At 38.5% G+C, this 14,863-nt stretch overlaps 1 protein-coding gene across 2 annotated transcripts in view; it reads right to left on the bottom strand.

Annotated features, from left to right (window-relative positions):
• Nucleotides 1–1,006: 1,006 nt before the first annotated feature.
• Nucleotides 1,007–14,863, bottom strand: part of LOC106063921 (phospholipid-transporting ATPase ABCA3-like) — a 78,222-nt gene continuing 64,365 nt past the window's right edge. For both annotated transcript variants that reach the window (XM_056041991.1, XM_056041992.1), the window contains 6 exons: nucleotides 13,884–14,116; nucleotides 11,920–12,107; nucleotides 8,000–8,170; nucleotides 4,990–5,194; nucleotides 3,463–3,664; nucleotides 1,007–1,221 (listed from right to left, as the gene is read on the bottom strand). In XM_056041991.1, coding sequence (XP_055897966.1) covers nucleotides 3,479–3,664; nucleotides 4,990–5,194; nucleotides 8,000–8,170; nucleotides 11,920–12,107; nucleotides 13,884–14,116 — 983 coding nt within the window. In that variant the 3' untranslated portion in view covers nucleotides 1,007–1,221; nucleotides 3,463–3,478. The remainder of the gene's footprint in view (nucleotides 1,222–3,462; nucleotides 3,665–4,989; nucleotides 5,195–7,999; nucleotides 8,171–11,919; nucleotides 12,108–13,883; nucleotides 14,117–14,863) is intronic.

Here is a 14,863-nt window from a genome sequence, read left to right as displayed (position 1 = left end):
TTTCAAATTTTTTTTTTGACAAATGTATTGCTAAGTTATTATTATGGCTTTTATATAGCGCTACTTTCATGCTTATAGCATGCTCAGAGCGCTTTGGTCCAATCTCATTTGTGGACCAGTGGGGGGGGGGGGGGAGGGGTATCTAGGAATTGGTTTTCCGTGCTGCCTTTAGGCGCTCTGTAAACGCAACTCTGCCCGAGTCGGGTGTCGAGCCTCGAGCCCTCTTCTCTTCTAGGTAGCCAAGACAAGCCAAGTTCAAGCGCACTTAGCCTCTCGACCACGTTTCCCACTTATGTAAGTTATGAAAGCCAAAAACGTAATTTTTAAAATCAATTATTCAAGCATTTTTTTTTTCATAAAAATACACAATTTTTTTTTACAACTATTCACTGGCAGTGGCAGGGAGTCTACAATTTTTCCACTAACTCCAGGAGGAACATATTCTAGGGCACAATAAACGTCTTGTGAAAAATGAAGGGTCAGAATGTAATAAAAATTAATTACGTACACACACACAGACGCCCGCACGCACGCAAACACACACACACACACAGACGCACACACACACACACACACATAAACGTGCGTGAGCGAGTAAAAGTGCATTCCCTTCAGAGATTTAAACAAATCTAGCAAACTTTTTTTCAACCTGGTTAACAGCTTACGTTTAATTTAAGAAAAAAACAACAACATAGGAGATTAATTAATTAAGAAAGTAAATTAATTTCTAGTAAACATTTCAAATTCAGTACTTTGTCTCTGTTTCATGTATGTACAATGCGTTGATTTTTATTGAGAAAATGTCTCCTTAGTTTGATGCCCCTATCAACCTTGCGGCCCGCACCACTCGCACATGGCTAGATACGCCACTGCACACAACTGACCATAGCTGGCCAGTTGCTTATTAACATTTTAAAAACTGAAAATTTAATTTCTAAGAATTAAGTTATAAAATATATGTAAATACATATAAACCAAATTTTATATTAAAAAGAGAAAGCGATCACCGTTTCGTACACATTTATTTTGTCCCAGCGCAAAGCAGGTAAAGGTAACAATTGTTCAACATTTAGTTCAAGGAATAAAAATATTAAAAAAAAAATAGTCATATTAATCTCACCAAAAAAAAAACAAACTTGTTCAAACCCCTAGGAAACAAAAGTCTTTCTTCCGCTTCATGCACATTGCCATTCTATACATCGTGTGAACATCAATGTGTTCCTGCAAAAGAAAATACACTAGATAGTACAAAGGAATCTTCAAGTATTCTAGTCCAATGTTTCCCAAACTGTGTTCCGCGGAGTCCTTGTGCTCCGCGAGGCTTGAATAGGTGTTCCGCGAACTACTGGAATAATTAACTAGTAGACTACTACGTGAATAAATATCTCTCAAAAAAACAAGCAAAGTGTTCCGCTAAATACTCGGAAGGTGCGAGGTGTTCCGTTAAGGAAAACGTTTGAGAAACACTGCAGTCGTCCATCTAATACGATAGATGTATAAAACATAACATAACATAATAATAAACGTATACAATATATCACTCTCCTAACCTTTTACAAAAAATAATGTGATACTCTTTCACAATGTTGTATTGCGGGGCATTCATATACATATATCATATAAATAAATAAATAATATAATGAAACCAAAAAATAATTTAAAAAAGCTTTTTAAAGTGTAATTTTATCAATTAGTTTGGACAATTGGTATAATAACATCGAGACTAACAATAATATAACTGTGTGATTAAAAATATTTTTACCAATGTGTCTTTGTTAAGCGAAATTTCATGGTTTTACCTTTCTCACTACGTTAGGATCTTATCACTTGCCTGGTGCAGTTGGGAGAAGATGGGTGGGGGGGGGGTGAGAAAGATAGGGGATCTAGGTCACTGTGTGAATGTTGTCGTGATTGTTTTGTAAATGCATTTTATAAAAAAAAAAACAAGTTGAACGCCAATACACTAAGCACTGTGCCATCGACATGTTCATGGACATTGAAGGTTGTTATTGTTACTTAATTCTCTACACAAAGTATAGAGTGGACTAATTCAACTCGTACCATCACATTTGTTAAGTACAATTTCTTTCCCTTGTTTTCGGTGCCAACAAAAAAAAAAAATTACCAATAGTTACTTATTTAGTTGGTTAATTTGTTTTATTGATTATTGTGTTGTCAGGTAAAAGAAATATTTCGATTTGATCGAGTATGGATGTGGGAGAAATGACGTGTTATAACTTTTTTACCAGACAGACAAACAGACAGAGTGAGTTGATGGATATTTACTTTTTGTAAAAAAGAGAAGCTATATTAATTATCATAAAAGTAAAGTTTCCCTTTCAGACCTTGCGATCTATAGGCCAGATTATGTTAAGGTCATCTGTTTCTTTGACCAAAGGTTAACGTGGTCCTACTAAAGCCAGGTGAACTCAATTGTAATTTAAGTCACTGATTAACATACATGACTAGATTGGCACAGGAACACGCGTAGGACACAATCATCTTTTAGAAGTAACGTCTGTATTTTAAAAGAAATAAATTTATTTTAAGCCAGGTTTTGACATTTTTTCTCTTAAAGCGATGATTAGAAAATTGCTTTTCAGATTGAAAGGAATGAATTGCGTTTAACTGTGCATGTCTTGCAATGAGTTATTTTAATCATTTCAAACTTGTCTCAATGTGCAATGAAAGTTTTTATAAAACCCACATTTTTAATACCGTAAGTGGTAAAGCGATTGGCATCTGAACCGGGGGTCCCGGGTTGGAATCCTGGTGAAGGCTGGGTTTTTTTAATTTCGGCACCTCTGAGTCCACCGAGCTCTAATGGGTACCTAGTTCATTATTCCAATTAGTCATGCTGACCACATGACACCCTCGTAAACCGTAGGTCACAGAATCAGATGACTTTTACATCATCTGTCCTATATCTGTTCGAAAGGCATACCATACAGTCAGGAAGCTAATTATTGAACTATACTATAGGCCCTCTTCACTAGAGTCTATATCTTATCTATCTTATCTTATACATTACAGACGTTCCTTCTTAACACAACAATTACGTCCTTATATATAATAATAATAATCCATGTGTCAATTCAATCGTGCATATTAATTAGAAAAATCAGCTCTGCAAAGTCATTGCTCATCCTGGCTGATTCACGCAATCCGTTCCATGCTCTAGAAACACTATGGAAGAAGGAGCGCTTCTAAGAATTAGCCCTAGCATACGTAATGTAATGTAACGTAATGTGTCTTGCTGAATATGTTTTGCGGGGTTGTGCTTTAATGTTTGCAAATGCTGGGAAGGTAAAGCCGGTTGATCCTAGAGCTGACAAATGACATCCTAGTAGACTATTGAGACAGATGAGAGTTACACCATCTGTCCCATTGAGCTTCAGATCTAAAAAAAAAAGAGTTCCTTCTTTACCAAACTAGATATCGGAGAATCAAAAAAACTCATACCTCAAAGGTTCAAATCTCACATCTGGTGCGTCTCTTTCATCTTTAAGATTCTCAGAAAGATCTGCTCCAGGGAGTTCTGCTCTACAGTGTAGTGCTCGAAGCTGAACCTAGTTTTGGCATCCTCCAGAGTTTGAAAGATGAAGAACAGGGGCGTGGTCTCTGGGACGTGAAGGTCAGCGTAACCTTCTTGCTCTGAGAAAAGCTGGTAGAAAGGGAAAAAAATCATAAATATACGATAGGGGAGGGGGGGGGGGCGAAAGTAAATTTACTGTTACTGAATTATTTGTTTTTCCTTCAAAATCACGTTGAGGTATTCATGTACTAGCCGCCACATTCACTTGACCTAACATCTATGGATTTATATTTTTGTGTGTGGTGTAGCTTCGGAAAACGGCAAACGTTCAACATATAGATAACTTTACTTGGGCTTTAACCCCCGCCTGCCCTGCTTTGAATCCGGCCCTGGTTGCACTGTGCCAGACAGATCTTGACAAAGTTGGGTATTGTCGCAAGGTTGAAGATGGAAACCTTGAGCAAGTTGAGATATATTAAATGTTCTGTAAAATGTTTAATGTGTAAACATAACGTTTGTAAAAAATTATCTAATTTTTATAATAAAAAAGAAGAAAAATGCTAATAAAAAAGCGTATCTTTGAAATGAACTGCAAAAGCAATGCAATATATCTCAATACTGTAGGAATAAGCTCCAATTTTTCTATATAAACCAAGATAATAATAAGGCTAGTTGGTTATTTTTTTAAATTGATTCATGTATTATCCTCGACTATTAATAATTATGTAAAATGGCAACTTGATGTCGTATCAAGTGGGAGAAAAACGTGTGCAAAACGTTAAAAGAAGAATAACTCCACACATACAGACACATCTCTAAATAAATAGCATTTGTTTCCTTTTTAGATACCAAAAAAAATAATTGAACACCAATAGTTAACAGGTTAATTTTGTTTGTTTCATGTTCTGTTAGGTACAGCAAAATAATTGTGCGAAGTGTCAACTTGATCCGAGGATGGGCTGTGAGAACGAGATCGTGTTCTTCGGGGCCATGTTTCCTTAAAGGTGTCTCTCATTTCCGTTAGAGACCGCCGCCTCTTTTTAATCTCGTTTACTTTCAATTTGCAAAAATAAAATCAATGGAAAAAAATGGAAAAAAAAAAAGCGAAATTTTGTAATAATTAAAAATTTACAAAATCATTTTGAAAATTCAACTTTCCAAGATTGAAAAAAAAAATTACCATGGAATCAAAAGTTTACCAATGAAAAAATGTAGCAAAATAGCCTATCTAGTGCTGGCTATGGGCATAGGAAAACTTGGCAGCCGCATAGGGTCTCTGATTGATAGGGACCTCACTCATGACTCAAAAGAATTATTTTTTTTTAGAACACTTGGTTTAAAATAAATTGCTAATTTTTTTTTAATTTTTTATTTTGGATATTTCTATTTCATATGAGGCCCCTTAATTTACTTCACCTAGGGCCTCCAATGATCTAAATCCGGCTCTGCCCTACCTTTGAATCTTTGAGGGTAGTCAGGATGTGCTGTTTAGCATCGTCAAAAAGCTTCTCTTCTACGTCTGGGTTCTTGGAGGCATGGAGAACGACGGTGTAGCCCTGGCCATATTTGCTCTTCAGGTGCTGCAGGCTGCCGAGGCAAATGATCCGGCCGTGAACCATGATCGCAATACGCGTGCAGAGAGCCTCGCACTCTTCCATGCTGAGAAGGATAATGAATAACATTTGATAATAATAATGTTGTAACTTCTTTGCGAAAAAATTGTCATCACACGCCTATTGCGCACCATCATGCGCGGACTGGGTGTCAAAATCGGCCCGGTCACTTCTATACCATCCGGCACATAACTTGCATATCAAACCTGTACTCAAAGTCACTCTTAACTTTGATAATGTATCGATAACTGTACACATGCATGCAGTGAACACTAAATCTATATCCGTATAAGAAAAATAGGTCTTAAATAAAGTTGCTTTTTAATCGCAAAGTGTTTGGGCCCTAAAAGGGTGAAGCTTACTAGCAGTACATTATTTCAGAAAATGTGTTATATTAAATTAGTATTACACTGAAAAGGTGGTAAAAGATTTTTATAACACGATACTCACAGGATCCCTTTTATAACAGACTATTATACAAATCTTGAACAATTCAATACTTCTCACAGTGACATCCATGCGACCCTTTTGGTGGCCCTGCCAGCCCATTTGGTTACCGGCCCACCGGGCATTTGCCCAAATGCCCATATAGCCAGTCCGCCCCTGCACACCATCCACAATATAGTCTGAGACTCAGCGCAGTTAAACACAAACAGAACGTCTTAAGACCGGAAGTAATAACTAGAGCGAGTGCAGAGAATGGATGCGTTTGTGCCGTTCAAATCTTAGTAGAAGGAAAAGTGACCATGGACGGGTCGATAGAAAGGTGAATCACTAGTAAATCAAGAGGTACCTTATAGTTCCGATTTTGGGGTAGTATCGTTGTTGTTTACGGTCGTTGTCTTAAATTATTTTTTTTAATAGGGGAAACGGTATTCAAGCTAGGAATTCTTGGACTCGATGCTTCTTTGGTTGGAGGGGTGGGGTTTAAATTTTCATTTATTTTAAATATGTTAGATTTATTTGCTGTTTTTTTCTTTTAAATTAATAACCAATAAGGCAAAATCTTATATATATATATATTTTATTCTGCATATATGCAACAAAACGGATGTAGGTGTGTTATATTATAATTTAAGACTTGAAATAACTTTATCAAACTTATTTTTAATAAAATAAGATAAATATATCTTTTATTTTAATGTAGACCAATTCAATCTTAGATGAGATGAAATAAATATAGTTGTAATAATAAAAAAAATAGTATTTTAAACAAAACAATTCACTACAAAAACACGTCGTTTCTGTTTCAAATCTCTAGATCGTCTCACGTCCTTAACATAACTTATGACAGAGCCGCTTATCTGGCATCATTCTACATGCTTCCCTTCTTCATCACCTAGGAAACACATACACTCACATTTGCCGTAACACACGTGGACGGTTGTTCCAATGAGGTGAAAGATGTCCCCCTGGTGATGCTTTTTTTAAAAATAGAACGTATTCTTCAGGCAGACGCCCCTAAAGGCAGATCACGAGTAAAGTGACTTGAGGGCGTAGAGGCAGACCTACAACAGCTAAAAGTCAGGGCATACAGACGTAAAGTATAGTATAGATCAGAATGGAGAGATGTGCTAAAGTAGGCCAGGGACCTCCATGAACTGTAGCGCCACTGGGGATGGATGGATTCCTCAGACAGCTGTAGAGAAACAGCGGACCTATGTCCTCAAGGTAGGAGCGAGACTTTTGAAACAGGCGGCACGCACATGTGGAGAACAGGAGACCCAAGAAACAGACACAAACACTCTTTTATTCCCCTGGCAATCAAATCATTATAGAGAAACTATCTGATATAAACTTTGTCACATGTAAATTATGAGTGAGTCTGGTGTGAATGTACATTTTGGTTTCTTATAGTTATAATGTTTTTTGTTTGGTGTAATGCATAAATTGTAAGACAAATTTCCATACGGACAATAAAGATTATTATTATGTTAGAAATGAACGAGTAGTCATTCTCTGGCGCTGCCAGGGTCGAGTTTCGCTAAAGAGAAACAAAATTCATCGTAGTCCCTTTAACAGTTTCCACTGAGGAATTTTCTGGTGATGTGGCAGGTCTGCAGCAGTACCGCCTTCTGACAGGCAAGGAGAATGTTCTTAGGAATGTTAAGGGCCTTGAAGGTGTCTGTGAGGTCAGTTGTTATTATCCCCTCGGTTGATATAACAATGGGGTATGTTATTATTATTATTATGTTTTTATGTATTTGTATGTCATCTCGTTATCAGCGTGGTTGCCGAGTGAAAAACGCTAGGCTTCCGAACCATGGGGTCTCGGGTTTGAACTCGAGCGTCCCTGAGTTGCAGAGGTAAAGCGCTCGGCTTCCGAACCGGATTTTTCCGTGTTCGAGTCCTGGTGAAGACTGGGATTTTTATTTAGGGATCTTTAGGGCGCCTCTGAGTCCACCCAGTTCTAATGGGTGCCTGACATAAGTTGGGGTAAAGTCAAGACGCTTGGTCATTTTGCTGTTCACATGACACCCTCGTTAATCGTAGTCCGCAGAAACAGATGACCTTTACATCATCTGCCCTATAGATTGCAAGGTCTCAAAGGGGCAACTTTTAACTTACTTAATTTCTTTTGGGAAGTCACTGACAAAGGGTCTCTGATTCCCATAAAAACCTAGGAGACATTTATCTGAGGACTCAGGGAGGACTTAACATCTCACGATGAATTAATAAATCCCCATGTTACACTGGGACTGGAACCTAAGACTTTAACAGTCTGGCCTCCACGTCCTAACAAAGCAGATTAAGCCAAGTTTGCTCTAATTCTTCACCTTATCTAGATATTAAATTTTTTAAAAAATAAAATGTATGTGCATAAGAACCGTGTTCACTCAAAACTTTATACCTGTGTGACGTCAGTACCAGCGTCTTCCCAGACGCACGAATCAGGTGCAACACGTCCCAGAGTTTGCGTCTGGCCACAGGGTCCATCCCAGCGGTGGGTTCATCCAGCACTATCAATTTAGGATTACCAATAACTGAAATCCCCAGTGATAGTTTTCGTTTGTTTCCGCCACTGTGAAGACAAAAGTTTCAAAATTTGTTATTGCATAAATATAGACACTATTTTATGTTTTTGTAATTGTCTTTGCTCTAGGTGATTTTAAATAAAAAGGTGTTAAAGAAATTTCCTTTTCTCCAGTAGCGCAAAATACATCAATTCAGGTGTTATTTTGCTTTCTCTGGCATAGAGATAGGCATATGCAATCAGAGAGCTCTAATCAAGATTGCGGGGCACATATTTGAGATCCAAGAAAAACCCTTGCCGTAGTAGAAGGAAAAATAATTTTTAGAACCCCAAATATGACTCCCAAGTAGATCTAAAAATCTGTAAATAAACCTTGTATTATAGTAAAGACATGGAGTCCGGCTAGTAGACATACAGCAAGAGTTGTGCTATCTTTTTTTTATATCTGGTCCATGTTTTTCTCAATTTTCTTTACTAAAAATTAATTTTCTGTGCCCCCCACCAATCGAAGGATGCTTCCTAGTTTGCCTATGTGTAAGACCGGGCCACTGGCGGATCCAGGGGGGGGGGCGGTAGGGGCGATCGCCCCCCCCCACTCGGCCGAACACCCCCCCCCCGAAGGGGGGGACGGACGAATTTTAGTATAGAATTCACAAAATTTGTATACGAGTTTATTACTTAAGTTAATAATGTATACTAATTATTTATATTTCAACCTAATTTTAGATTATTTCGCCACCCCCTTCTAGTATTTTGGCCGATTTGGTAGGGTCGGGAGGGGGCGATGACATCAATCCGCCCCCCCCAACATAAACTTTCGAGTGGGGGGGGCGGTCCTATTTATTTGTAGAAATCACAACTTGCTAACAGAATCAATTACATATCTATATGATGTACACTTGTTATTGGTATTTTAACTGGTCTTTATATTATGTCGTTCACCTGTTGGCCGATTGGAAGGGGAGGAGCGAATACCTCTACTGCCCTTCCCATCTAAGCCCTTTGAGTGGGGGGGGGCGGTCCTACTTTTATGGAGAAATCATAGTATGTGAACAAAATTAGTCGAATATCTATATAATATAAACAGGTGGAAGTGCGATACATGCAATCACCTTCCCCCCATCGGACAAACCAATACTTTTTCTTTTTGTATTTTAGTAAGAAATTACAAAATTTAAAAAATCTGTCACTAATATAATTTATATATGCTATAAAGTAAATTCTTATATCGAGTCGCCCAAGCCCTATTCTTTAATGAAAAATGCAATCATTTGCAGAAATTATAACATCGAGCGAGGATTAATCGTTTTCATTTTACCGCCCTTCCCCTTTCCAGACAGAGTTTGTGTAATTTCACATAAATTTATCATAAATATTTTAAGAAAGACTTTGCTTTGGAAAAGTTATAATTCAAACAAAATTTTTCAATATAACAGTCACGGTTGAGATGAGTTCAATAGCCAGATGATCCTTTCCTAGTCGTTTTTTTTCAACCTTTACTCTATCTCATATTTTTCTAGTTAAATATATTTAGGACTATAACTCACAATTTATGCTAGAGTTTTATTGAATATTATTTATCGAATAATTTTTTTTTCGGCGGCGATCCTCAAAGCCTTAATCTAAATATGTGGGGTATCATATCTTTTCAAAGAACAAAACGGTTTTATTTGCAATGTATTAAGGGAATATAAATTCATATTAGAATATTTTTCAACATTTTTCTAAAGGTCCTTTATAATAGAATGAATAATGAGCTGTAGGTCAGGAGAATGCGTTACTACAGTGAAGAATGCCAGAAAACGCTTTTAGCGTCGAGGCTTCGCCCCGAACCTCTCTGATGAATAATAAGCTGTAGATGTCAGGAGAATGCGTTTCTGCAGTGAAGAATGCAAGAAAGCGCCTTTGGAGTCGGGGCTTCGCCCCGAACCCCACTAGTACAAATGAGCTGTAGATGTCAGGAGAATGCGTTTCAGCCGTGAAAATGCAAGAAAACGATTTTGGCGTCGGGGCTTCGCCCCGAACCCCATTGATAAATAATAAGCTGTAGATGTTAGGAGAATGCGTTTCAGCCTTGAAAAATGCAACAAAACGCTTTTGGCGTCGGGGCTTCGCCCCGAACCTCACTGAGAAATAATGAGCTGTAGATGTTAGTAGAATGCGTTTCAGCCGTGAAAATGCAACAAAACGCTTTTGGCGTTGGGGCTTCGCCCCAAACCCCACTGAAAAATAATGAGCTGTAGATGTTAGGAGAATGGGTTTCAGCCGTGAAAAATGCAAGAAAACGCTTTTGGCGAACCCCACTGAAGAAGCTTACAGCGCTCTCCCAGACCCCCAAGCTTGCAAGAAAAAGGCCTCAATATGACTGTTTTTTTTTCGCCGAAGATTAAGAAACAGTCTTATTTCATTCTCATATATCGAATATATATAAATATATGCTGTACGCACGTTTATGCATAGGGTTTACTGGGCCTTAGGGTTAGGGTTTGGAAAAAAATCGCCCCCCCCCACTCTAAAGTTCTGGATCCGCCAGTGAGACCGGCACTGATGCGAAGAAATACAGAACATAATGGGAAACAGGCTCTGGACTGGAACCCACACGGGAAGATAAAGTACACATGGATGAGATCAGTAGAAGACGACATGGTCCCAAGTGACGGGAAACGTGAAGCACCAAGTCTGTAAGCAAAATACCGTTAAGGCCCCGACCTCTGCTGGGAGTCAAAGGAATGAAGTCCGTCTATATATCTTTCAAGGTGTCAGGAGATAACATCTGGGATTTGAACCATTGTAACGAAAGTTTTGTTTTTTAAGTTTTAACCTTTCAACCTTAACCTTTAAACCTTAAAATAATATAGAAAGACAAAGGCTTAGCCCTCGGCATCAAAATCAAACTGATGCGCTCCCTGGTCATGGCCACGTTTTTATATGCTTGTGGGTCTTGGACGTTGACTGTAGAGCTAGAGAGAAGGATCCTAGTATTGGCATTGAGATGCTAAAGAAGGATCCTAGGATAACACATTCAAAGACCGCATCACAAACCAAGAGATTAAAGACAGGGTTACTGCAGCGATCGGACCCCATGATGACCTGCTAAATATCGTAAAACAAAAAACGCTAGCTAAAAATCTATGGCCATATCACGAGATCTCCGGGGCTCGCTAAGACCTTCCTTCAGGGAACAGAACTAGGAAAAAGAAGAAGAGGCAGACAGAGAAAACGATGGGAGGACAACATAAAAGAATGGACGGGCATGCCATCGATTGAGGTTCTAAATAAGGCTAAGAACAGAGAGGAATGGAGAAGGACGGTCGTCGAATCTTGCATGGTGCCCCAACGGTCCATCAGACTAAGGGATAGGTAAACGTAAACGAAAGTTTGGACTGAGTACCAGGAGATCGGGTATGCGGTAAAAAAAAATCTTTGTGTGTGTGTGTGTTTTAAATTGTTTTAAAACATAAGATCATAAAGGATTATTTCATTATGAGGGCCAGTAACGTAACGTGTCAGACAATGGTTATGCTTGCCCTGGATGTGGCAAAATATGTAGGTCACAGCTGGAACTGCGCAGCCACGGGAAATGCTGCATTCCTCACTAATCTTCGGACTCGAAGACTAGCCCTATTACATCTATAGTGCATCCCTTCTGTATTCTTTGCACCTGATACTTCAAAAAAGGAACACCTCCGTTATGGAATTCACTCTATTTTAAACATTTTAAATATTTCAAATCTTTCTTCTTCTTCTCAAAGAGAAACCGCTACAGCTATTCTTTTTATTTATTTTCAAGATCCTACCTATAGTATTTTGAAATTCTGTCTACATGAGGCCCAAGGGAGATAAAGTCAACGACTGCCTGGACAACAGATTTCAGAGATTTTTCAGGCACTCCCCTTATCCTGGCGTAGAGGTAGAGCGTCTCTCGGCCTGTCAGCGTGTCGTGCAGAGCATCCTCTTGAGGACAGTATCCCAGAAAACTCTTAATCTACAAGAAAAAACATTAAAAATACGTTTTAAAAAAAAAAAAATAGACAATGCATCATTTATATTTAACTTATAGAGCGATTGTTTTTCTCGTAATAACAAATGAAATGTTATATTAAAAAAACAATGTGGCATTTGTTATCACGGCCCCACACCCCCTCCCCCATCTTCTGAAAGAAAATAATGAATATTTTACGTTTGTCAGTACCGAACTAGCTATTCTTGATACCGAATGAGGAGTCAAAATTATAGTAACGGTAAACCTCACTGCTGTAAAGACAACTGTAGTAGATTTCATTCCTCAAACTAGAAAAACTGTTTCTAGGAAGATATGTGTCCGAAAAAGTGACCCAAACGCCTATATTTCTCAATCATGTCTAGCAGGCATCCATTAAGCTAAGAAAGTTATTATGAAAAAATTAAAGTGTGACGGGTCGCTGAGTGTTTAAGCGCCTAGCTTCCCGAGCCTGGGGTTCTGGGTTCGAATCCTGGTGTAGACTGCTATTTTGAATTTTGGGATCCTTGGGGCGTCCCTCAGTCCACCCAACTCTAATGGGTATCTGGCTTTAGTTGGGGAAAGTAAGGCGGTGGACGGTGTGCTGGCCACATAACACACGTTGGCCAAACTAACAGATGACCTTAACGTCGTCTGCCTTATAGATTGCAAGATCTGAAAGGGAACTTTACTTTAAAAAGGGAAAGAAAATCTTGGTACACATTTAGCGTTCAAACATGATGCTTTCAGGAAACAAAGTTCTTTAAGACTAGGCAACAAGTCTAATTAAATAATAAATAAAAAATATTGGAGCAAAAACATTCACCAGATGTTGAGAAAAATTGACAGAAAAATAGTCATTGACTAAGACTAAGACTAAGACTAAGACTGCTTTATTGATCCTTACGGAAATTTGTTGTGATTACAAGGACTCGTTTCTCATATAAAGACAACACAACAGAAACATACACATAAATACAACAGACAACATGAAGAGTTCATTCAGCGACTACACACAGGTATCTTGGTGCATTTCATGTTCCCTAATCAATGAGTGGCGGTGATAGAGTCTGACCGAGTGAGGTACGAACGAGTTTTTGTACCGCTCCGTTCTTGTTTTGATTGACAGCAGTCGCCCACTTCGCGACGACCTGGCGTAGTTCTGATGGAGCGGGTGGCCGTTGTCTTCCAAGATTTTTTCGATTTTCCTTAGGCACGTTTGTTCAGAAAGTTCCTTTAAATGTGGTAATGTTGTGAGTGTAATTTTTGATGCTTTTTTAATGATGTTTTCTAGACGTTGCAACAGTTTAGATGAGGCGTTGCCTTGCCAACAACTTATTCCGTATGTTATCAGATTTTGTACAGTTGCGCCGTAAAATGTCTCAAGGATCTTCTTGTTTAATTTAAAACTGTTGAGTTTGTATAGAAAAAAAGAGTCACTGGGCTGTTTTCTTTGACAGAGTTTCAAGGTGGTCTTCCCATGAAAGCTTGTTGTTGATGATAACGCCTAGATATTTATATGCCTTTACTTGTTCTATAGATGTAGTGTTTATTTGCAGTTCTAGGTGGTCTAAATTTCATTTTTGTTCTTTTTTTTTTTAAAAAGTCAGCAGGTGTTAAATCCTGTTTACCTGCATTGCCTAATCTTTTGCGGAAACATTAGTGCCGCCACTGAGTTTGTGTGAAAACACTAACTCTCTTTCTAATCGCAATTTTGAAACTCAGCAGAAGTGTGCCGTTCAATAATGTTAATAAAAAAAAAGATTTAATGTGTTGACTTACCGATTGAAAAGATGTTTTCACACTCAGGCCCTCCACGTAAACGTTTCCAGAAGTAATAACTTCCCGACCTGTAATAATCCTGAAGGTAGTGGTCTTTCCTGCACCGTTCTGACCCAGAAGACCCAGACACTCCTTCCGCGTGACCCCGAGGCACGTGTTGTAGACGGCCACGAAAGGCTTGCAGCTTATCCCCGAAAAAAAGCATTTGTGGACGTCCTCCAGCACCAGAGCATCTGGAAGATAGTTTCAAAATATATTAGTATTATTGGTCTTATTATCTTATTTTATAAAATACAGACGTTACTTCAAAATAGAAGATGATTACGCCCTACGCGTCATGCATCTAGTCATGCATGTTAACCAATGACTTTAATTCTGTCTAGTCAGTGGTTTTCTAATAGGCTCAGGCAACCCATTCCATGCTCTAATAGCACTAGGGAAGAAGGAGCATTTGTACAAATTTGTCCTAGCATATGGGATGAGGAATGTGCCTTTATCTTTGTGTCTTTCAGAGTATTTTATTAAATTTTGTTTTTGTATTTAAAGATTATGGTTCAGTGTTTTTACTTATAATTGGACTAGAGGCAAAAATAAAAGAGGAGAAAGGGGGGGGGGAGCAAGTAATCTTCTTTGTATTCGACCGTCACTAAATAGCAGGGCCGGACTTATCTATTGCGGGCCCTATGCGAAACGGATTGCGCAGGGTAGGGATACGGATAATAAGTGTACTAGTACAGAATTACTTTACGAGCCTTGTTTCCATAGCTTTTGCCTTAACGAAACACTTCGCACTTTTAGCGGAACACTTTGCTTATTTTTTTTTTTAGTGAGATTAATTCACCTAGAGGCGTTGTAGTTAAATATTCCAGTAGTTATTGGAACACCTATTCAGGCCTCGAGGAACACTAGGGTTCCACGGAACACAGTATGAGAACCACTGATCTATGTAATGTGTATACATAACTCATGCAATATAAAGC

This window comes from Biomphalaria glabrata, chromosome 9 (assembly GCF_947242115.1).
Source record: "Biomphalaria glabrata chromosome 9, xgBioGlab47.1, whole genome shotgun sequence".
In the NCBI taxonomy this organism is placed as follows: domain Eukaryota; kingdom Metazoa; phylum Mollusca; class Gastropoda; family Planorbidae; genus Biomphalaria; species Biomphalaria glabrata.
The sequence above is the reverse complement of the archived record's forward strand: the minus strand, read 5'-3'. Positions and strand labels throughout refer to the sequence as shown.